The following is a 24,246-nucleotide window of genomic DNA, read 5'->3' as shown; positions in this document are numbered from 1 at the left end:
CGATTGGGAGAGGGACCCCCTTCCCAAAAAAAAGCAAGTAAATGAAAGAGATAAAGTGATGTTCAAAGACCTGATATTAAGTGAGAGTACTTCTGGACCAGAAGGGAAACATTTAACCCTCCACCCTCACCAGGGAGGCAGGAGGGGGCGCCTCTCGGTCCTGCACTGCAGCGTGGTGCGTGGGCAGGGTGATAGCAACTTCAATGAGCTGTGAAGCTCTTGCAGCAAAGCGGCCTTCGTGCATCTGAGGGCAGGGGCCCCACCACCGGGGGCCCCGGGGAGGTCACGCCCGAGCAGGAGCCTGCCCTGCACGCCCCCGGCATTCCTCCAGTCCCCACCTTTCCGTTGGCCCGTCCCCTGGCTCCTGTCGTGCCCACTGCACCCCGTGATTGATGGGGAGGCGGCAGCTGTGGACCGAGCAGGCCGGCCGCAAAGGGGGCAATTCCACTCCTGGCGGCTGACAGCCGCTGCCCCTGCCCGGCCTTTCCTCGTGCTGGAAGCCGGGGGTCTGTTCAAAGGATACTGGAGCCCCACTTGGCCACCTTTGTGGAGGAGCAGGACGACACGTGTGGATACGGGGTCCCAGCAAATAAAGGCTTTTGCATGAATCCCCACTGCTGGAGGGGACTGTACAGCTGCTCTGCCCGGCCGACATGGGCACCTGGGCTTTGTGGCTCGTGTCGCCCTGGGGGCTGGCCCCAGTGAGCCCGGGGTTGGGGCAATTCCGTGGCTGAGGGGCTAAGAAAGGGCAGCTGGGTTGGAGGGCCAGTGGCAGTGGCCCCGCCTGGGGGAGGCGGGCGGTGCTTCGGCTAAACCAAGGAATCTAGACCCTAACTTCCCCTCCACATCTACTCAGGCAGTGACGGCGTCTGTGCTGCGGCTCCACTGTGGGTGACGCGGTTGATAAATGACAGCTCGCTCCCTGACCTGCCCCATCATCTTCCTCATCATCTGGTCTCCCTTCCACCTATGAGCCCACGAGTGGGTACAGCCCAGGCCAACCCGAGAGGCTCTTCTGCAGCACTGCTGCGGGGTGTCTGCTGTCCATCGGGGCACACAGGAAGGGCCTGGACCCCAGACCGCGGCAGAAAGGGGAGGCCCACGGAGGTCACACCTGCCGTGGCTGGCCTGCCCTCTGGGTCCTAAACCACAGCAATCCCGGGGTTCTCCACCCTCTGAGCTCCCCCAGCTTTTGTCTGCTCTTCCTTTCCCAGCTGTTCCATTCAGCAGACCCAGGACGACCTGCCCTCCCCAGCCCAGGCCTCGGAGGCCCCATCAAGGCCAGTGGTCAAAGGCCAGCCCGCACGTGCTGTGTCTTATCGGCCCATCTCAAGACCCTGCTCCTCCGGGCTCGGCGACAAAAAAGGGGCCGGCCCCGGGTCCACTGGCTCCCCGAGGCCCCGCACACAAAAGGGCGGGTGACAAAGACATTTTCTGGGATGGCAGGTGTTGGTGTTGGATTCCACCCGGAGTCCAGGGGCCGAAGAAAGTCCAGGCTGGGTTTCCCGGGTGGGCGGGTAGCGCAGACACGCAGGGCAGAGCCCCTGTGGAGGAGCAGGAGGCAGGAACCTGTGGGGCATCTCAGCGTTGAGTCAGACACGGAGGGAGATGGGTTAGTGAATGAGCAGGGTGGTTGGCAAATCCGCTGAAGTGTCAGTCTTACCTTGTACAAATACTGCGCCGAGGCCTTTACGTATCTGAAGGGAAAGAACATAAAATGAAGTGAATGCGAGCCTGGCACACGCACAGCCCAACTTGCTATGAGCACAGTGCTAAAAATACGTTCATTCCTGGGCGGCCTGAGCGTCTTGCAGTTTCAGAGATCATTACGCATTGGAAACTCCCCTACAAGTCCCTCGGCAGGACAGAATTCTAGCTGGTGTCACCCAGATAGGTGTGAAACGAAGGTAACGTTAGCTCTCCCAGGATGTGTGACAGATGCCCTTGGGAGCCCCACAGACACTGGGTGGCACTGACCTTGGTATCCTGTCCCTGCTGCCTGATGTTTCCTAAATATTTGGTCTAAGATACAGTCAAAGAGAAGAGTTTTCAAGACCAGCAGTTGGAATTCTACGGATGCCTTGAAAAGATAACTGACACCCTCTAAGTATACAAGTTTATATGTCTCCAAGTTTCATTTTACAGGTTTTGAGTGGTACGCAGTGTGTTAGTTCAGTACGGGTGGCACCTGCGATGTGACAGTCCCCAGGGGGGAAGCACGCAGTGTGCTGTGCAGGGTGTGGCCGCGAAAGGGACCCTGCAGAGGCGACATCGGACCCTCGCGCACAGAGGAGCAGGACCCCAGCAGTCCTGCCAGACCCCAGAGAGGCTCTGAGCTCTTTCGTGCTTTGTGATAGTTTTTCTTAACCACCCCACTCCCCCCTCACCACGGCCATCCTATTCCCCACGTGGGTTTCCCTAGCAAACGCAGCCTCTTTCCGCGTCAGGGGACCTAACCGCCACAATGCTCCTGAATTCAGTGTCACTAGACCACCATCATATCCGGACAAAGGACATTTATCAATGACACGGACTGCTGTCCGTCCGGCCGCCGTTGTAAACTTGGATTGTCTGCCGACCTCGCCAGCAAGGCAGGCACGGTGACCAGGGCCAGTTTCTAAGACGGATGCCGTCGGAGGAGGGACCACCGACAGATCTTAGGTGGGGCTCTCCGGAAGAAATCTGGGCTTCTCTGAAGCTGTATTGTACAATCCATCAATGAAAATTTCACTCCTCCCCACCCCCCAAAATTATGTGGGGTTGGGAACTTCAGGATGAATAACCGATCGTGATGATGCACTAGGCTTCTCTGTCTTACTTGATTTCTAGCCACTGTTAACGGCTCCTTCTTTACACGGTGATCGAGCTCTAGGGGCACAGGAAGTTCTCGGGCAGGGTTGCTTCCTGGTGCTGGACTGGTATGTTTTCCGAGGAACCTTTAGACAATGCGATGATCTAGATTGCCTGTCTTCCCCCAATGCATCATGTGCTCCTGGAAGACGGCAATCGTGGGACATCTCTGGGTGGGTCTTCCTCCAGTGGAGGGGCTGGGCTTCCCAGGGCCCCGTGCTGCTGACCCTCTCCCCACGGAGGGGCTTCTCGGTCCCCCTCCCCTGCAGCCCCTCGGCCCTGGTGATGCTGGGCGTCCAGGCACCCGATTGGTGGAAGCAAGCAGACAGATGGTGCGTCTGACAATGGAGGGCTTGTTTGTAATTGCTGATGAGGACAGCCTGCCCCTCTCCCGGTGTGTCCCCAGATGCAGCCCGGTGTGCTGTGCTGGGCCAGACAGAATGTCTCAGGAACTGCCAATCCATGGCCAAGTTAAGGAGATGCAAAAACAGAGGCGGTTGGGGGCTGCCGTAATTATTCCATGGGGCTCAAATGTCACTTGGCCTTGACACACAGACAGTGCTACCAAAGGGCGGGGGCCCTGTGCGTGGCACAGAAGAGCAGGCTGTCAGCTTCCTGATGCCTCCCTGCGGGTCAGCAAGAGGTACCCACCACCCTGGGCAGTGGTGGAGACACTAGAAGAGATCAGATCACGGTGCTTGGAGCTGCGTGATGCCCAGTGGCATGGGAGACACAAACGCTAATTATTTCATCAACCGGGTGCTTGGTATGTGCCAGGTACTGTTCTAGGCTCCAGGTGACAGCGGTGAACAGAGCAGATGAAAGCCCTGCCTTTGGAAGCTTTGGCGGCGAAGTTAACGGCATGCCATTGGGGGGCAAAAATATCTTACTCTTTATTTGTATAAAGCGCAGATGCAAGTACAGAGGATATGCAGGTAAACGGTATTTCTGTGGTGTTTCAGGGGAGGAGACAAATTAGGAAATAAAAATGTCTTAGAAGCCTCCCTGGTGCGGCAGGAAGAATAAAAGGTGGAGAAACACTGATTGTACGGGTTAATAGGCATCTTAAATTCAGAGTTTTCTTACACGTGAGTGGTGCTGGGAATCAGGAGTCGGCCCCGCTCACACCTGAGAGCAGCTGAGCGAGACGCCCCTGGGGAGACCCTTCAGGAGTAACTTGGATGCCAACGGGCCAACTGCGGTCACTCAGCGGCTCAGACACAGAGCGGGCGTCTGGAGACTCCAGAAGTCGCTTTTAGAGAAAGATGTCCTACTTCTTGGGCCTTGTGAGACTCCTTTGACACCTGGATATCCACAAGGGTTTCAAGACACACAGGAGACCACCGTCTTGGTTGGAGATTTGCTGCGCTCTACGCAGCTCTGTCGGAGGCTTTTCGAGAACCGGTGGGCCTTTCTGTGGCCTGTTTTCTCTGGCTGTACTCACCGGAGCGCAAAAGAGCAAGGATTTGCACCAGGCGTCTTATCTCCGAGGCAAGGCTGCCGTCCGGGACTGTCCCCTGGGATAACGCTGGGCAGGGTCAGAGAAGAAAAGTGGCTGCTTTCCCCGGGTCCTTGTTACTGAGCCGTCAGTGTGGGAAATGACGAGCTGGTTCAGGATAATTAGCGAAGGGAATGGTTTTGAGAGCTGGCATGGTGAGGGAGAGAAACAGTGGGCTGGGGTTCCAGCTTTAGGCGAGCGCTAAATACCCTCCCAGCAGGAAGGCGGACCGAGTGGGAGATCAGAGAGCTGTCTGGGCTATTCAGACCCCTTGGAATGGCTCTGAGGACCAAGAACAGGTGCAGCAGTAGACGGGGTAAGCCTACACACTCAACTCAACACTGGCAACCCAAGGCCAGTGGGCGCTAGCCAGCCTAATTACCATTTCCAAATGGCCCAAGGATGGCTTCCAGAATTTCCAACCCAGCAGAAGGGGCTGTGTCCTGGCCCCGGACTTGGCTCTGGGCTCAGCTTCCTCTTTTTGGTCGTTGGTCTGGCCCATCAGCTTGGGTTCTGAAGCAGAAAGCTAGGGCAGCTGGACCGAGAGACAGGCAGGCAGAGAAACTGCGTGTATTGTGCCCGCCCCCCTGTGCGGGGGCCTGGCCAGCGGGTGGAACGTTCTTGAAAACGCTTGTCTGGCATTTTTCTCTTCCCCTTCCATGACTATAATGTACATTTATGCATCTATGACTGAATTTAACTAAACATTGAGAATTAATGTCTTGTTGGGCCCTCGTGGAGAAAGATGTTTCCAGATGCTCCCGCTAGCTCACGGAGCGTGAACACGGAGACCTCAGTCCATCCCAGCCATGGAGAGACTGCTCATTTTACCAGATTGAATTATTCACATCTCAAAATGGAAAAACAGTACAGAAATGTTTATAGCAGCAATATTCACAATAGCTAAAAAATGGAAATAGCCCAAATGTCCACCACATGATGAATGGAACCAAAGTGTGCTCTGCCCTTACAATGGAATATTATTTGGCAACAAAAACATGTAAAATACTGATACAGGCTACAACGTGGATGACCCTTGAGAACGTGCTAAGAGAAAGAAGCCAGTCAGCAAAGACCACGTATTGTCTGATGCCATGTACACGAAACGCCCAGAATAGGCAGATCCAGACAGACAGAAAGTAGACTAGTGGTTGCTTAGGGCTGGGGGTGGGGGGAATGGGGATTGACTACTAGTGGGTTTATGTTTTTGTTTTTCAGGAGGGATAAAAAAGGTTCTAAAATTAGATTGTGGTGATGGTTGCACAACTTTGCGAATATACTAAAAACACTGAGTAGCATACTTTAAATGGATGAGTTGTATGGTATGCAAATTATATTTCAATAACGTTGTTTTTCAAAAATGACAAAAAAGAATAGAAGTTGGCCTGGGCACCACTACTGCCAGAGCCTTTCCAAGAGGGAAACGACAGAAGTGGCTCCAAGTTCTAGGGAGAAATCCCCCATGGGACCCAGGGAGGCAGAGGGCCGGGGGCAGCTGTGGGGTTCAGCAGGAGCCCCAGCCAGGGTCCTCCCGAGCCACGCCACACACGGCGAACCATCCTCAAAGCAAAGCAAACGGTGCTACCCCTCGGGCGACACACTGCTCTCCCTGCAAGGTTGTCTCCCAGCTTTATTCTAACTTCGTCTGTTTTATAAAAACTCAGGAGTGGCCTTGGGCAGCGAGGCGGGATTACACCGGGATTCTGTGTGCTGCTGGGCACTGGTTTTTAAATTCCCCAGTAATCAACAGCTCCAGGAAACACAGCAGTTATGTCTGTGGTGACTCGCGGGAGGATGGTGAGTTCTCCGTATCGGTCTGAGGAAGCAGTAAAGGTGCAGTGGGCTGTCTGGGTCCTACGGATAAAAGCTGTCCTTTGGTCTTCAGGTGTGAAGGAAGCTGCTTTAGCCCACAGCTAAGATGTTTTCTACACGTGAAGTCTTCCTGCGCTGCCCGCTTCTAACGTAGGAAATACTTTGGTTAGCTTTCAGTTGGATTTCTCAGTTATCCGTGCCGAAGAGGGGGTGCATTTGCCACCTTACACCCTGTATAGACCATAAAGCCTCCGAGATCATCCTTTCTGCCTGTGGGGAGGAACATTTTGCCTTTGCCACTAAGGCAGGGCTCCTCCCCGCACCCCGCTTTTCACTTCTGTGAGTGTGTTCCCCACAAGCAGGGGTCCTTTCGGGGTGGGTGATGAGTCTCATTTGGGAGAAACTTAAGCCGTGACTCCGGCCTTGACACAACAAAAAACACCCAAGGCTGAGAACAGCTCCAAACTGCCGAAGGGCTCACTCTTGCTCTGCTGAGGGCAGACGGTGAGGAGCATGTGCAGGAAGCTGCAAGTCCCCACGGGGATGTAAAGAATTACTGTCCATGGATTGTTTTAGAGACCATTTCTATCAGAAATGCCAGGGAAGCTCACCCCATGTCCCAGCCCTTCTGGGTAACTGGGAGTCATGTTAAGTCTCTCCAGACGATGGAGAGGTACCCACCGTGGTCCTTCACGCAAGCTCGTGGGTTCTGGTGTGAGTCTGGGGGTCTTAAAGGGGTGAGCACAGGTCAGAATCCCGCCCAGTTCCCCTGAAGGAGGGGTGTCACTGCGCTCCCTCCACGTGTGCTGGCTGGCTTAGGGCTGCGTTCCGTGGCACCGGGCTGAGGGGGCTTCTCTGGGGGCCTCTCTTGTGGGCCCACAGTGAAGGTCCGGGGAGAACAGCTCTTGAACCACCCACGTTCACTCCTTAGTCACACATGCACCATGTGCCTGCTGCGTGCCAGGTGATGGGCGTGCATTTTACCCGGCTGGTCTTCTGCCCACCCCTCCTGAGGAATATGCCCCGCAGAAGCCAGAGTGATCTTTTCAAACAAGAATCACAACACGTCACCCACTGCCTCACACCCCCAGGGAGCCGCCAGTCTCGCCAGAATAACAGCTGAGGTCTGTGCCTGGGTTGAGGGCCACTCTGACCATCCTCCTCCTCTTCCATCCCCACCTTGCTGGGCTCCTCACATGGGCCAGGAGAGCTCCTGCCTCAGGGCCTTTGCTCTTGCTGTTCCCTCTGCCCGGACTGCTTCCCCCAAATTCCAAATGGCTCCCTCTCCCTTGTCTCCCTCAAGGCTTCCCGCAAACGTCACCGTCTTGGGGAGGCCACCGCTGCCACCCCATTTCAAGTGTACCCCACCCGTTTTATGTGTCCGTAGCACTCCTGGCCCTCCTTCATGCTTTTCCTCCTTAGCACCCCTCACTAACACCAATCTTTATGGAATGTGTGTGGAGGCCCCGGCCCCGTGGGGTTTGTGTGACGATCAAGCAAAACTGTCACCCCATCTACTGAAGCTGCATCAAAGGTGTGCGGGTCCCAGGACCCAAGCTGGACCTGAGTATCTAAATATGGCCTCTAGCAAGTCACCGACTTTGGGTAATGGGATAGAGAGTAGAGTCAGCCTAGTGGCCTGAGAACTCTCATTTCTGGATGCTTCCTTTCTTCAGTGGTGACCTCTATCCTCCGGGACCCTCGTCCCTGATGCTCCTGGGTCAGCAGACACCCCTGGTCAGAAGCGCCCAGCCTCAGAGAGCCGCATGTCATGCCCGATGTCACGGAGGGCCCTGGTGTTACGTGGCACCGGGCTGCTCCCAGCCTTGGGGACGCAGCTAGGGAGCAGGGTTGCAGGGCTGGGAACATGCCAGCTGCAGCGTCTGCCCGGGCGCACTTTTGCAGCCACGCAAGGCAGTGTGTGCTTCATGGTCCCGCCCAGGATCGGGGCTGCGGGGCAGAACCTTGCCAGAGGGTCCTGGAAGACCCGGCGGCTTTCCTCACCCCCAGGTGACCACACGGATCAGCCGATCCCGCTCAGGAGGAGAGATGCTGGGTGGCCCGCGTGGGGGCCCAGGTAGGTGCAGTGTGTCCTGTGCAGCTGGGATTCATATTCTGGAAGCGGTCAGAGGATACGGTTCTGCCTGTTCATTCTCAACACTCTCTGCACTGACGCTACTAGGTTTCTCAGGTGCTGAGAAATGAACTCTGGCCACGTCAATGCTGTCTGCTTCATGCAATCTTTATTTTTTAAAATTTTTTACAAAGTTGACTGGCATGTTTCCCATTTTTAAGGGACTTCTTTAAAGCCTTTCGAGGGACTTTAAAGGCCAATGGGAAAAGAGGAACCAGTTTTTCTCTTTACTGTGCTATTTAGAGGTTTATTTCCTGGTCATCATCTTCATATTCTTCAGGAAAAGGAGGGTATAAAATATTCTTCCTTTTTTTCTTCAGCTGTCTGCAATGTTACTAAGAGAGGTCCCATTTGGCCTCTGCTTTGGTTGTTGCTAAAGAGAAATTCAGGCAAAACCATCGAGGCTTCCAGGAACCCACCCTGACGGCCGAGGCTGTGTTCCACCTGCTAGAACCTTCTGGAGGTGAGGGCCCCAGCCATGGCTCACAAGGCATGTGAACCTGTGGTGTCAGGAGCTCCAGACTCTTCCGAAACAATTTCTCAAGGTTATTTCAAATAAGCTTTAAGAGTCTTTTCCAAAAACTGTCTGTGAGAAAAATTCTTGGTACCTGCCGGCCATCTCCTGGCAACTGCTGTGTGTCCCCGGGGCCGTAATTAACAGTGAGGCAGGAGGAGGGTGCCATTCGCACTTAAAACCCTGCAACACTGAGAAACCAGGGCAAACCTAAGGCAGCATTTCACAGAAAAAGCAGCAGCTTCAAGTTCTTCCAAAGGAACACATCAAATGTCATGTCGATACTCTGGAATGAATCGTCTCGGGTCCCGCCTTTTCCCGGGAACGTGGGACCAGCCTCCGCGCCTGCCTGCCCGGGGCAGGAGGGTCCCCCCCGCTGGCTCTGAGGGACTGGTTTCTTTCTGCATCTCATTCCCTTGTCCACGGGCCTTCCAGTTCTGAGTCCCCATCTCAGCCAGCATGGGAAACTTACAGGCTGACCAGCAGGGCGCTGAGTGGGACAACTGACACACATCAGGCAAGTTTCCATTCTTTCCAGGCTCACGAAGCAGACGGCAAGGCCGGCTCAGGGAAATCTCAACAACTGACCCAAACCACTGACTAAATCTCTTTTTTTTTTTTTTTTTTTTTGATAAACCTTTGTGACACGTAGTTGTGGTTTGGAGCTAACTGATCTGCGCTTATTAATAAGTAGCCAATTTTGGTGATTCATGAGTGTCTGCTTTTCCCTAATAAGAGTTCAAGCTCCAGGAGGGAAGGGGAGAGACAGAGTGCAAGGTCTCCAGAGCCCTCTGTGCTCCCCTGAAACGCCCAGCACAGTCCTGCTCAGGGGCGGCTGCGAGAGGGTAACATTGTTTTCTATCTGATCAAGTGGAACAGATGTTTGTCTCATCTCTTGCTTCCCTCTTCCGGAGCTGACACCAGGGAGAGTAAAGAAGTTTTAGAGGAAAAAGGAATGAATAAGCACGAGGCAAAATGGGGTGCAAAACAGGGTAGTCGAAAATTCTCTTTAAAACCCTCAATATCACTTAGGAAAGCATCCTAACCAAGGTTCAGTTATTCCAACTGCGTCACCCAGTCTGTGGAGTAACCAGGATGCTGGCTGCCCTCCCTGCCCCACATCTGGGTTGGGCCCTGGTGCTCTTCACTGGGCCACTTTCACTAGGAGACCAGGAAGGTCGGGGGGCGGAGAATGACAGCCGATTACAGGTGTTTGTTCTGGCTCCTGCATCAGGCCTCACACACATCTGTGGTCTGGAGACACCTGGACCCCTTAAAGCAACAGCCAGACTCCTTCCTGCCTGCATTTCTACTGCAATCCTGTTGCATATGACGTAAGAAAGAAAATTATGCATCATTCTTTAAAGAAATTACAGCCCATTATAGATAGAAGAAACACACACAAGACAAAGCCTTCCTTCCACGTGCTGAGAAAAATCAAGAAGTGAGATAAGTTAAAGGGAGCTGGACCGAGGATGGAAATATCACAGAATTGCCTTCGTGCGGGACAGTGGTTCTCAGCACTGCTTAGTTTTTAAAAGAAAGTCCCCATGCCCAGACCAAAAAATCCAAATCTCTGGTGGAGGGACCATCTGGATGGAATGGCTTCAAGGGTGACCCAGTGCACAGCTGAGCCAGCACCACCGGGTTCGGGTATGGGATTATGGGTTAAAAAAATTCCTATGGATGCTTTATCATCTTTCCAAGAAGATACAAGTTTTTAAAGAAGTGTTATATGTACAGGGGTCAGACTGAGCCGGCTGGTGGCACGGGAGGGAGGGAGGGGCTGGGTCTCACAGCCCCTGCGGGGTGGTCGGTGGTTCTCAGGCCAGGTGGCAACGCGGCTCAGATGCAGCCCAGCGCGCTGCGGGCCGAGTGGGTGGCCCCGAGCTCTTGAACGGACAGCAACATCAGAGAACTTGTATTTGGGGGACACTTGTGGATGGCCTGAGTATAGTTCTGGGCTGTCCTGGTCTGTAGTCGTGGCTCTGACGTCTGGGACGGTCCCCACAGGTGGGATGTCTGGTCAGCATCTCATGGGTAGTGGCCCCGTTTGCACGCCCCCCCAAGAGACGGGCCAACGCAGGCGGAGGGGACTTCCAGGACAAGAGGAGGAGCCAGGAGGCACAAGTTCCACGTGGAAACAGGAGGGAAGAGGGTGGCACAGGACGGAGTGAGGAAAAACCCAGACTGGTGGGGTGGTGAGGGGACCACCCAGGGGATGTCTGTGGAGGGCTCCTACGTGCCAGCCGCTATCCTCAGCCCCTTACACATACTAACTTGTTGAGCCTTCCGAATGCCCTTCAGTTCGTATTATTGGGTACTATGTAGAAGGTACTGCTGTTAGACCCATTTTACAGAATCGGACTATGGGCTGCAGAGCAACATGAACTTGACCGAGGCCACAGGCTGGACAAAGAGGACACCAGAGCCTGGCCCTCTGATAGGACACACCCCCCTTGCAGCTGGGGAGGCTGGCTCCAGGCTGGAACTGGAAGGTTCTGGCCAGTGTTGGGCATGGGGTCAGTGGCATCTGAGGAGGGAGCGAGGGCAGGCCAGCCCCCACCGTATCCAGCACCAAGGGAGGAAACTACAAACCCCGGGACACGAAGGGTGGCCCGAGGCTTGCTGACGGCTCTGCCTTCTGCCTCCACTCCAGTACTCGGGGCCTGGATCCTGCCGTGTTTCTAGCACCCCCAGAACGTTGAAGCCCCTCGCGGCCTTGGGACGGCCCCCTGGAGCCCTGGAGCTTGACCCACCCGGGCACCTGGGAGCATCTGATGTGTGTCTGTTGACTATATGAAGTTGGCGCATACTCTGGGCTTCAGTTCCCTGATCTGTTCGATGTGGCCGGTTAGAAGGATTCTGTAGCTACAGCTGCTAGGTGACCCCACAGACCTTCACGGTCCCACGGGCGTACAGGCCAACAAACGCAGACACTGCCACCGTGACAGGAACGAGCAGGCCCCACAGCGTGCGCTGGGAGCCCCGGTTCCTGCGGTCCTGTTGGCGTCGTTCCCAAACCCCACTCCTATCTCATGAAGACATCCTGAAGGACCACAGAGAGGGAGAAATAGCTTTCCCCAGCAGGCTCGGTTCCAAAAGACACACTGAGACAGTGTTCACTTCTCTCCTCCCAGAGAGGCTGCACGGGTTGCTTAAACTGAAAAACTCCCTTCTCACTGGCTGGTCAGGAGCTCTGTGACCAAGGTCACCAACAACCAGTGTTAGGTGACAAACTACCCGGGGCAGCGGGGGCCGAGGGAAGCGGTCACCCTCTGAGCCTGGGATGCTGTCCTGACACGCGTGCTGACCTCACAGCGAGGAGGAGAAGAGGGTGGAGGGGCTGAGGCTGGTGCCCCGGGTCGCTCCTCATCGCTGCTGCAGCTTATCAGAATGTGAGGGGCTGGACGTGGGGTCTCCTGAAGCCCCTTCTAGCTTCACGTTCTACAATGCCCTTGGCTGGTTTCAGCAAATTAATGAGGAAGGCGAATACATACTAAGTGCTATCCAGCAAAAACCTTATTCAGACCACTTTTACAGGGAGGGAGGGAGGGAAAGAGGGGGACATATCGAATGAGTCTGTGAAGTGACCACCCTCATCGAACAGGGAAAACCTTTCATCTTTGGGGGGTTAGAGTCAGTTCCACCTTGTGCTGTTTCTGGCGACTGACTTGATGGCTTACCGCCCAGCAGATGGCCGTGACGGGGGTCACTGCAGAAGGGCTAGGACACCTGCCGTCGGGGTTCTTAGCAAGTGAGAGCTGGGTGCAGCTTCCTCCTCGACGCAAAGGCTGGTGGGCACGAGGACACTTACTGGCCACCAGAATGACCCAGCGATCCCAGGCAGGGTCTTCTGATAGCTTCTGCGAACTTTAAACAGTGATTTTGTTGTAGAAAAGAATGACGAGTCTTTTTCGTCAGGTAGGTGAGCACGGTAAGCCTTTCCAAGAGTGCACCCTCCTGGGCGTGCAGATGCAGGTCTGCCATTCTTGCACAGTAGCTGCAGCGGTGGCAGCAGACTGACACCGACTCAGGCTAATCTGGTTTAGGCTCCAAATATGACCTACGTGAAAAGTGGCAGAGTCTGATGGGGCCTGGTGAGGAATTTCCTTCCACTTGCTCTAAACCCTGGAGCCTTTACAATCCAGTCTATTGTGAAGGAGGAATTGCTTCTGACCAGATCTGGAGAAATCAGATGTGTTTATGCAGGGCTAACAAATAAACAAAGATCTGTGCTCCCTCTGCTGGCTCCCGACAGCAACATTAAAGCAGAAAGCCATCTTCAGCAAAGGTGGTCAATTCACGTTTCCGGAGAGGGACCCCTCATTTAACCTGGTTTTAGGCATTCTTGGAGAAAAACCCATCTTTGTCAACTTCTGAGCGAGGTACTTGAAAATGCTTACAATCAGACATCAAAGTACACGTGCCAATAGTCCTCCACTCCCAAATTGCTAGCTGTGACTGTAATAGTGATTTGGGGATTCATTTATCAACAGACATAAGTGGATTCCTCCAAGACTTTAAGGTCCAGACACGATCTTTAAAGCAGTTCTGTAAAAAAAAATCTCAAGTCCAAGCTAAAGTCCCTCTTTTTTTTTTTTCTCCTTTAGTTTATAAGAGCAGCTTCCAAAAAGTAAAGATTTGTACTATTTATAGCCTTTCCGATAATGTCAAGCATTAGACTTGATTTTCCAAATCATTAGCATGCAGAAGAATGACCTCATGGTGAACAGATGCACTTGGCTATGAGCTGCAGTGATTACATCAGTCCCTCCCCTTCCAGTTAACTCTTTAAAGGCCTCTCTGCCCACCCCCTTGCCTGGAAGCATGCTTGAAAACACAAACTTAGTCTCTCACCCCAGTGTATGTGTGTGTGTGTGTGTGTGTGAAATGCACATATAAATACATGCATAAAACATAGATATGTATTTATATGTGTGTGTGTGTGTGTTCACTGCAGCCCATATTTTATCACTGGCCACCTTTTAGAAATTGCTGGTCAATAAGGAAGGAGTCAGAAGAGATGCAAACTACAGAGCTGGGTGGAAAGTCAGCTCAAATACCTTTTATGCTCTGGGCATTATCAACATGAGTAATGGGCAGAAGAGATACAGGGCAGGAGGTGTTTAAAATAACATTTTTCTGACTGGGAAAATAGTTGTTTTGAACCTCTTTTAATAAGCCGAGCACCCACCTGTTAGCCTAACAATAGAAGATCCTACGTCCTGGTGTCGACAGTGAGTCCAGAGGCCCCTCTGGGCTGCCCTGGGTGACAGGCGGCAGTGCTGAGGTAGGGGAGCCTGGGAAGCAGGGAAGGCATTTCCCAGGGCACAGTGTGGGCCGAACACAGTGTTCAGGCCACTGTCCCTGTGCTTGACCACAAGGCCCTGTTGCAAGGACACAAAGAAGATCTGAGCCCCGAGTTCCTCAGACTGTGCCTGTGAGCGGGGGCCTGAGGCCCTGCTCTGAAGACACTGCTGCCGAGAATGGTGTGATCGGATCCTAAGAGCGCTGTGGGAGCTTAAGCCGCTCAGGGTCAATTTTTCCAGCTGGCTTGTCGCTTGGAAGAGCAGACCTCACCTCAATTTCTTAGTTTAAGCTGCCTGGCTCATCTGGGTTTGACTGTACTTGTCCCAGGAAAATAAAACACAGTGAAAAATGTTTTCATCCCTCAAAGTGGTAACCGACAGGGAATAGGGATTCCTCAAAAGCAAAACGGGTCTGAAAATGAGAATGTGGTTCTGAAAGTGGGCCTGTAAATGGGACAGAAATGTACCCCTCAGATTCCTGGGCAAACCAAGTTCATTTCTAGCTCTTTCCTGATGGCTGTCGTGGGCAGATACGCAAAGCGTTGAAAGAGAACATTAAGCCCAGACTTATAATCGCGCTCGTGGGTTGGAGCTATATGCGTAGAAAATGTTATCACTCCATACGGAATACCCTGAACCCTGCGTGTTATGACATGTGATACTGCTGTCAATAATTTGAAAAGAGGAAGGACTGGCGTTTGTCTTGATATCTCATCTTTGGTTTCATGTGCCTTTCATACAGGTTCCCATGCCCACTCTTAACGAGCTGCCAGAACCTTTATCTGTTCAGTGACATTCTTATAGCAGCCTGTCTCCAAACGGCAGGTCTTAAAAACCCCAAATCACTCCTAGAGGCTCACTGAAGATGTTGCCTACACACGGACTCATTTGAACTGCTTTAAATAATTTTGAACTTCTGGGAAAGAGCAAATTAATTTATATAGAGACTAAAATAGACATAGAAAATAAAGTTCCTCAATATTTGTTTCAGTAACATCTTAATCAAGAGCCTGAAGAACATAACAGTTAAGAAATGGAAACATCTAGTTATGACTTAATTTCTTTTAATTTTAAAAAACAAAAAGCCCTTTCGAGATTAAAAAACAACCACAACGCTGCACTAAAAACTTCAGTCCCAGTACTTCATGAGGATGGGAAAAAGCTGAATGAGATCTTTAAAGAACTAGCTTTGCTGTAGATCCTTCACGTTCTCTCACCTATAAATTAGAAGTGATTTTAAACCTCTAGCCAGACTGGGTATGAAATCTTCACTTCCCTTGAAACCGATTTTTGTTTTTTTTTGGTTTTAGATAGAATGTTGGCAGAGTGTATAAAAGAATTCAATTCACAGCTGTTCTACTTTTTTAATGTAAGAAACATTAATCAAAGCTTTAAGTTATAAGCTTTTCTCATGTTGCTTAGTATTCCAGTTCAACAAAGATCAATAGAGGCCATCCCTGTGTTTCTGGACGCCTCGCCGGGGAAGCAGAGGCGTGATTATGTTAATCTCGCGGCTCCCGCACCTCCGTGGCCGCTTATCTCCCAGGCCTTCTGCCTGCTGCTCCTGGCTCCCCGTGTGGGGCCAGCCTCTCCCTCTTATCTCCGGACAAAGCTCGGGGAGGCCAGGACTGGAGCCAGCGATGCTCAACAATGATGCATGGCTGATTTTATTTGTAAGTGATTTATTTCACCGAATTTAATTTTTTTCACTTTGTGTGTAAGATATTTGTTAACAAGTCAGGATGGGAGAAGCCAGGCAGTGATCAGAGGCAACTGACACAGGGTAGAAATCTATTAGGCCCTCTAACAGTTGTGCCCGCCCTAGCGGAAGAGGAAGGAAGCCCCTCATCAAGGATTTCAACGTGCACTGACTCCATATCCTATTTGCTTTCTGAAAGGCAATTAATCTGTAATTACATACAGAAATTTACAAGTCATTCTACTCTTTGGGGAAAAAAAAAAACCCACAGTAATCATATCATCAGTTTAAGTGCCAGCACATATTTTTTTTTCTTTCCTAAATTGGAAATATAAAAAGAGTAAAACCTAAAAACAACATTTTTTGAAAATTTCCACTGGCCTAATAAGTGAAAGTGATTGTGAGCCAGTGTCAGAGCAGGTCCACACCAGGTGCTGCTCTCGGCGGATGGTCCCTGCGACGCAGACCGCTCCAGAGAGAAAGCCAGCTCGCCGCACTGCTGTCACCATGGCCAGGGGACGCTGTCCTCCCATTGCTCCCGCGTTAATTCCTGACCCGAGCATCTCAGCAGCATAATCCCCATTAAGCGTCAGTGGCAACGGCTTCGACTGTGAGGAACTCTTTTTTGACAAGCAAGCACTGATTCGGGCATCGCTCTTAAACAACCCACACCCCCAAGTGAACCGGAGCACATGACTGAGAACAAGTTCATTAACCTCGCTGGATGCGGAGGTTAACAGGATGGCGGGAGAAAAGGACGGGGCGAACAGCTTGGATACAAAACAAATGAGAATGAATGTCATCACTCCTTTTGATATTCATTAGTGGATTCAGGGGGAGAATGCGCTTCGTAAATTTGCGAGCATTTATCTGTGAAAAACAGGTGTACATCTGCGGCTCGAGCGTCTGGAGGGCATGAGGGGAGAATAAAGCGGCCACTCACCAGTTCCGCTGACGGAGTAGCTGGAAGACGGGGAGAAGACCTGGGCTGTGAAATCCTCAAATGTCATGACTTCGCGGTGGTTTTGGATTACTGCTTCGAGATACAGAGCTCTCTCCTCGTAGCTGCAGGAGTCGGTTAAGGAAACAAGTGCTCATGCAGAATGACACGCAGAACAGTGACAGAGTTCACTTTGTTTTAAATACAATCATGCATCTTTTACCCTTGTGTGGGAAGAGGTACCTTGCAAGCTCGTAAACATCCTGTTGGAGAATTAAATATTAGCCATAATTCATGAGAACATTCCAATTTGGAGGCCTAAGTTTCCCTTAGATTTCAACTGCACCCAAACTAGTATCACTGAAAAAATATATAAACCAATAGTTCCAGAATCACAGCAAAAGGTCATCATCAACTGGATTGGAAGAAACGAAAACAGAGACATTGGTAGTGGCCTCTTCCCTTTCCATCCACAACCGTGGGACAGCGCTGGACCGCCCCTTCTTAGTTCTGTGGACGAAACGTTCTTCTCAGCCTACAGATAAAATGAATCGATACTCCAAGCAAGAGTTGGTGATACACACTTAAAAAATAAGACCACTGGGCAGAGGGAAGGCCAGGAAGTTATGCTCTGAAGGGCACCAGAGCCTCAAGCCGAGATAAGCCACGAGCATTTAGAAAATAAGAATAAGTGGGGAGAATCTAGCAGGGAGCGCACAATGCAATATTAAAAAAGAAGACTATTGCCTTTTAATTAAAACTGCAGTCTGGAACACACGCATTCAAATGTGTAATCAAAAACCAGTCACCAATAAAACTTAGAAGCGTAACACGCTGAAGCAACTTTCCAGCTGTCTTAATAGGACCCCTGCGTGTGGCAGCCTTTCACAGGGCAGAAAGCAAATCTTCCCCTTTTGTGTGTGGCTTCTGTTTCCTCGGAAGGTGAATCATGCCTCCCAATAACAGGATAACGTCAGGACAATCTGACAGCGGGTGGAGGCGCCGCACGTAGGGTTTTATGAATTAACACTCGGGGGAGTCGGCGTGATGTCTCATCCCCCCCTTCCTGTGATCAACGCAAAAGTTAAGAGACGTGTTTTAGTCGTTTTGAAAATCGGGCTAATTCTCCAGGAACAGGGGGAATGCGGGTCACCGCCAGTTTATTATTTGCAGCTCCAGAAGGGCAAAAGTAATTCTAGCATTTCTCACCATATTTTCAAGCGATCTTTTCAAAATGGCCTCTTTTAACAATGCAAGTTGGGGAAAATTATGCCCTTCCAATAAGCTGCCGATAAGCATGTGTTTTAAAAGAGGAGAATATTTTTCTGTTCTTTTGGCCGAGGATGCTCATGAGTTCCCCAGGATAGGCTCTTCCCTTCCTCCTCCTTTAATTATTACATTCAGGGAAAGGTTTTCACCCTGGGAGGAGACCAGAGACATTCTAGGGCTGGCTGTGCAAACGTGGTAGCCACGAGCCGTAGGTGCCTAGCTACACTGAAATTTAAATTAATAAATACAAAGAAATAGAAATTGGGTTCTTCTGTCCCACTCGCCGTATTTCAAGCATGCACAGCCACGTGTGGCCAGGGGCCACCGGCCTGGATTGTGCAGATACAGGACACGCCCATCTCTGGGGAAAGCTTTCCTGGGCTGCGCTATTCCAGAATTTCTCTGCAGGCTGACTCTATGCAACTTTTAAAGAGGAACATGAGTTTAAAGGTTCAAAAGTGGCCCCTCTGATGATATATGATGGTTTACAGAGATGGTCACTGCATCCTGAGGCCTGGCTGCGTGAGCCTGTGTGGCGGGCTTAACTCCGGGTGACTCGCCTTCCCGGACAGGCTGCCCAGGCCTGGAGGGACCCGCTAATGCCATTCACGTCTCATTATGAACACGCTTATTCTGCACAGCACTTGGCTGTCACTGAGTGCGGCCCTCCGAGCCGCTGGGCCGCGAACAGCAGGACGCTAGGCCTGGACGGCCGGCTGGCGGACAGGCACCGTGACACTGAGCTGGCACGTGCGGGCCCAGCAGGGGCCAAGCCAGGCGTGACAAATTACTCAAAAAGCTGAGCTCAACTTACGGCTGACGACCACCTGAGCCTGTGGCCCTGTCAGCGCCCCTTCCCGGCCCCCTCTCGGTGCAGCCTGCTCTCGGCCTCTGCAGGCCCGTCCTGCTGGGTCCCGAGGCCCCGCTGCGCCCAGACACCCACACACAGTGCTCGGACGTGAGGACGCGCTGGGCTGAAGACACGGCGGAGGCCACACAGCTGGAGGGGCGGCCGCGACGCTGACCGAGCTCACCATCCACCACAAAGGGACGCCGTGTACACCACCACCTACAGGACCCGCAGGGTGGCCTGGCAGCCCCGTCCTGAGTGACACTCTCCTGTCGTCCATAAATTTGTCCCTGTCAAGGCTGAGAGATCTGGGCTCCCAAGGGCAAATCCAGCACTGGACTCTCGGGTTGATAATTCAGTTTTGAGATTCTCAGGTGCAATAAATATTTATGGTCTGACTCCTCAATGGAGGTACCATGGGAGACAGAGCACAGAAGGTGTGTCCAGAACAGGGTCCTTGAGGAAGAAGGGTTGCTTCCTAGAAGGTTCCCTGGCTGTCACGTGGAGCAGACACCCCCCACCCCAGGCTGGGCTACACTGTGCTGAACTGGGTGTCGTCTCTCAGACAAACATGTGTTAGGGAATGGGGTGAGACCAGGAGAGCATGAAATGCGTTTTCACTCACAGCCCAAGCCAGGGCATGTAAACGTCATGACAAAGAGAAAACAAACATCACCCCAACTCTGGCACCATTTAGAAACAGCCAAGGAGCTCATGCGTGCCAAAATCTTTTTTTTTTTTTTTTTTTTTTAAGTAGCTTTAAGAAAATGTAGCTCCGGGATCTTAACGGAATTTGTTAGTAGCACTACTAGTAAGGGCAACTAACCAGGAGCAGTGGCTTCCATCATTTTCTTACCTAACATCCTTAAGGCTTCAATGCTGGTTGCTTTCTATTCAAAAAGGCATTTATAATTTAGACATCAAAGGCTTTATAAGGTTTGTCTCTTCACGTGTAAGACATGTTAAGACATGAACTGAATGTTGAAGTAATGCCAGGCAGTGGATGATTAGTGACCCTTGACCAGAAGCAGGTGGCTACGGAGGCACCTGGTCACACATCCAATACCTGTTTCAATACCAGCCTTTGCCCTTCTGCTCTCAGCAAGTCCACTAACAAATGTGAAACTTATATTCTGTCCTGAATTATTACCTCATTAAATACCACACACAGTACTTTTTAAAGAGAAAATTTCCCCTTGATTCCTCAATTCAGAGAACATTCAAATTACTAACTAGAAATTCATCTCAGTTTCTGGATATTTTTGAGTTTTTTAGTGACCTACTCTGTCTACTCAATATTCCTCCACTTGAATAAAGAGGCCATATGTCTTCACTGGTTACATTTTCCCAAAAACCTCCAAGAGAACTTTCCTAAACCCTCAAGATAAACTCTGCTGGGTTGCAAGAGCCTGAAAATCCAAACCCAAGCCCCCAGATTTATTCTGATTATTATTTGTTTTAATTTTTAGCAATGACCGTAGCAGCATGACAGTGAGAAAGGAGCTTGCTCTTCGCAGGAGGATGGGCTGGAGGTTGAACCCCACCCGCCAACTCCTCCCCAGTCCCCAACCTCGGCTGCCTTCTGTGTACGGTGGGGACACTGACATCAGCTCTCGGGGCTGTGGAAAGATTAGATAGACTGGATAGAATCATCAGAGGAAGCACTGACCCAGGTCCCAGCACACAAGAGAACCACGATAAATGTGGATTGCCTGTTCCCCCTCATCCCCAATGTGGGTTTATGAGTTTGTCTTCCAGAAAGAACAGGGTGGATAAACGAGGGGGTCTTCTGCGTCAGGCTTTAGGCAACAGCCTCCTTTACGCTAGACCCACGTGAGCTGGGGTGAGTCCTGTGGTCTCCATGTTACTGATCAAGAATGGATGCTCAAAGAGCTCAAGTGATTTCTCTAGAGTCACAGTTACTCAGGGGTGCAATTGGGACTAGAACTCGGGTCTTCTAACTTTACTGCTTTCAGCTAATATTGTAAATTCTAAAACACATAAATTCTAAGTTCATGATCCTATGCAAGGTTGGGAATTAAACTCCAAATGAGAATAAATCAACTGACTTAAATATATATGGGCATAAAAGTCAACCTATAACTGAAACTTGAGTACCTAGGTTTAAGCTGCATTGATACCCACAGACCACGTTGACTTTATACATTCATAAAAATAACAATTACTTCAATTTTTGGCTTATTCAAAGCCAAAAAGTTATCTGGGAATAAATATTGGGATAACTCCATTTATTTATTTATTTATTTAAATTCAAGGAGTAAAGAGAACTGTTTGAAAGAGGCTATGTTGCAGATGGTACTTTTTCCCAAACCTTGAAACCCTTCTTGCCTGGACCTTCTCTGTATTTCCTAAGAGTGGACAGGGCCTTGGAAGAGGGGGCCTCTGGATGCCCACTGATAAATGTAGCTGCACGGTGGAATACTATACAGCACTGAAAATAAACTACAGGTCTGTGTATTAGCATGAATGAAACTCAAAACAACATTCAAGGAAAAAAGCAAGTTACTGAAGAACACACACGGTGAAACTCTATTTACATAAAATTTAAAAACAGGCAAAGTGAAACACTGCTGAGGGATGCACACGTACGCAGTGAAACTCTAACCAGCGTTATCTCAGGGGCGGGGGTGGAGGTGGTACATGGGAGGGTCTCAAACACATCGGTTGGTGCACATGGGGGGGGTAAATGTTATATGTTTTCTAGCATGTATAAAACAGTTCATAATAAAAATAAGCATCTGGTGACAAGGGAATATAGCACAAATCAAGTGGATCCTTTCTTACCCACTGGAAGGACAGAATGAGCTTCTTTAAGCCAAAGGGGGGGATATGAAAGGTGTGTTGGTTGTTAGGGATAATGATGGTAGAAAATTCCATTTGATTCAGACACGGAGAAAGCAGAAAAAAGCCAGTGCCATTTTTAGTCAGTTTTTAAATATTAGCTAAAAATATTAGCTATTTTTGTGTTGCTGTTTTTTGGCTGCAGTGCGTGGCTTGAGGGATCTCAGTTTCCTGACCAGGGACTGAACTCGGGCCATGGCAGTGAAAGTCCAGAATCCTAACCATTAGGCCACCAGGGAACTCCCTAGCTATTTTTATTAGTTCCAGAAATAGGCCAAAATATTAGAGCTCAAAATTTTCAGAATGTCACGGAGAACTCTGACAGGTGGGATTTAAAGAGTTTGCGTCAAACACGGATACACACACCATTCAGGGGGCTGGGGGTACGACTGCAAAAAAAATACGTTTTCCTACAGAAATTCTTTGCTAGAATTGCTATGCACCAAGGATGACAGAATGGGCTGAACTAGAGAGTGGTCAAAATCTTACAGATATTCGTGGACCCATGCATATGATTTCTGCGTATTCTCTCACTCTGCTTCGAAAACCTGATCTCGAGTGACTTGGCCCTTTCCAAAAAGCAAGTCCACCTTCACGCAAGTGTTCACCCATTCAAGAAATGAGTACTGAGCGCCCACGTGAGCCCAGTGATGGGCACGCAACTGGGAGAAGGAGAGAGATGCTGTTCCCACCCTCGCCAAGCCTGCGTTCCAGCAGGGACAAGTCTGCAGGCTAAGGCCCACTGTCCTCACGTTAGTGCCAGGTAGGACATAGGGACAAGAGGGGCAGGCTCTCTGAAGGGTGGCAGGGAAGGGGTTAACCACTGTGAGGGCCGGGAGGGGGGATGATAAGAGCATTTCTGGCACCAGAAGTCAGGAGCTGGCAGGAGCGTGGGGAGTTTCAGGGGAAGGAGGCTGGAGCCACAGGGCATCAGGAGGGGCGGGAGGTGCAGCTGAAAGGCTGGGTTGGGTCACTGGAGGCCTGCATGGTCTGAGGCACGGGAGCAATAGTGTCTTCTCGAGGTGTTTTGCTCGCCCTTAAAGATCTGCCAGCACTGAGGCAAGTCCAGAGCGCCCTCGAGGTTTGAAGAGGCTGAGGCTGACTTGCATCTCTATTTTCAAGCAACGGGCTTCTACAAACGTCTTAATATTTTAGACTTATTCTTCGCCTAATTTCAGAAGTGAATGACATATATATGTTGGGCAAGTGCAAATGTGAAATGACCGGAAACTCTGAGAATGGTCTTGACAGAGAACGGATCAGGTTGGCTGATGCCCCGGACTTGGAAGGAAGAGGGTGTGGAGCAGAGGCAGGGAAGGAGGCAGCCTCCAGGGTGACCGCGGGAGGAAGAGGTACAGGTGAGAGGGTGGACACTCCTCACACAAGGACAGACCCCGGGCTCACAGAAACCCGGGGAGAAGGAGATGACTTAGGACAGCTGTGGATGCAGGAAAGCGCCCCTGAATATATCCACAGATATATTTTAAACCTAGGAAGATGATAAGCCCACAGTGGCAGACTCTGAGCTCTGAGAAGGAACGGCTAAGGATAGTTGACAAAACTAGGAAATGAATGAGCTGATGTCTTCTGTTGGGCCCACGAACAGGAGCTTTTGGAATAGATGCAGAGGATGATAATAACACATTTTCATTTCTCAGGTGATGTTTTGACTATTGACCAAAGGATAAAGCTTTAAAATGCTACTGGCCTTAGGTATGACACCAAAAGCACAAGCAACCAACATAAAAATAGGAAAATTAGACTCCATCAAAATAAAAACTTCTGTGCTTCAAAGGACTCTATCAAGAGAGTGAAGACACAACCCACAGAATGAGGGAATGTATTTGCAAGTCATTTACCCGATAAGCGTCTCATATTCAGAATATATAAAAATACTTATAACTCAATAATAAAATACAGCACAATTAAATAGACATTTCTCCAAAGAAGATATCTACATGACCGACAAACACATGAAAAGATGCTCAGCATCCTTTAGTCATCAGGGCAATGGAAATCAAACCACAGTGAGACAGCACCTCACACCTACTGGGATGGTTATGATCAAAAGGACAAGAATGAACAAGTGTTGGTGAGGATGCGGAGACACTGGAGGGAAAGTAAAAGGGTGCAGCCGCTGTAGAAAAGTTTGGAAGTTTCCCATAAACTTACCCATATGATCCAGGAAATCCACTTCTAGGTTATGTACCCAAGAGAACTGAAAATATACCTTCACACAAAAATGTGTACACAAATGTTCACAACAGTATTATTCGTAATAGCGCCGAAGTGGAAACAGCCCAATTGTCCATAACCTGACAACAATGTAATATTGTTCGTATATTCATAAAAAAGGAATAAAATACTGAACATGCTACAACATGAGTGAAACTTGAGAAGGGAACTATGCTACGCGAAAGAAGCCAGATACAAAAGGCCTCGCGTTGTGTGAACCCATTTCTATAAACGTCCAGAATAAGAAAACACACAGACAGAAAAGAAATTA

General features: G+C 50.5%; 1 protein-coding gene across 2 annotated transcripts in view; it reads right to left on the bottom strand.

The window, feature by feature from the left end:
- Positions 1-24,246, bottom strand: part of RALGAPA2 (Ral GTPase activating protein catalytic subunit alpha 2) — a 281,669-nt gene that overhangs the window by 4,546 nt on the left and 252,877 nt on the right. For both annotated transcript variants that reach the window (XM_059898891.1, XM_059898892.1), the window contains exons 38-39: positions 16,763-16,884; positions 1,664-1,697 (exon numbers count right to left, since the gene is read on the bottom strand). In XM_059898891.1, the coding sequence (XP_059754874.1) occupies positions 1,690-1,697; positions 16,763-16,884 (130 nt within the window). In that variant the 3' untranslated portion in view covers positions 1,664-1,689. The remainder of the gene's footprint in view (positions 1-1,663; positions 1,698-16,762; positions 16,885-24,246) is intronic.

Source organism: Balaenoptera ricei, chromosome 15 (assembly GCF_028023285.1).
Source record: "Balaenoptera ricei isolate mBalRic1 chromosome 15, mBalRic1.hap2, whole genome shotgun sequence".
Taxonomy (NCBI): Eukaryota; Metazoa; Chordata; class Mammalia; order Artiodactyla; family Balaenopteridae; genus Balaenoptera; species Balaenoptera ricei.
Note: the sequence above shows the minus strand (reverse complement) of the source record. Positions and strands in the feature narration are given on the sequence as shown.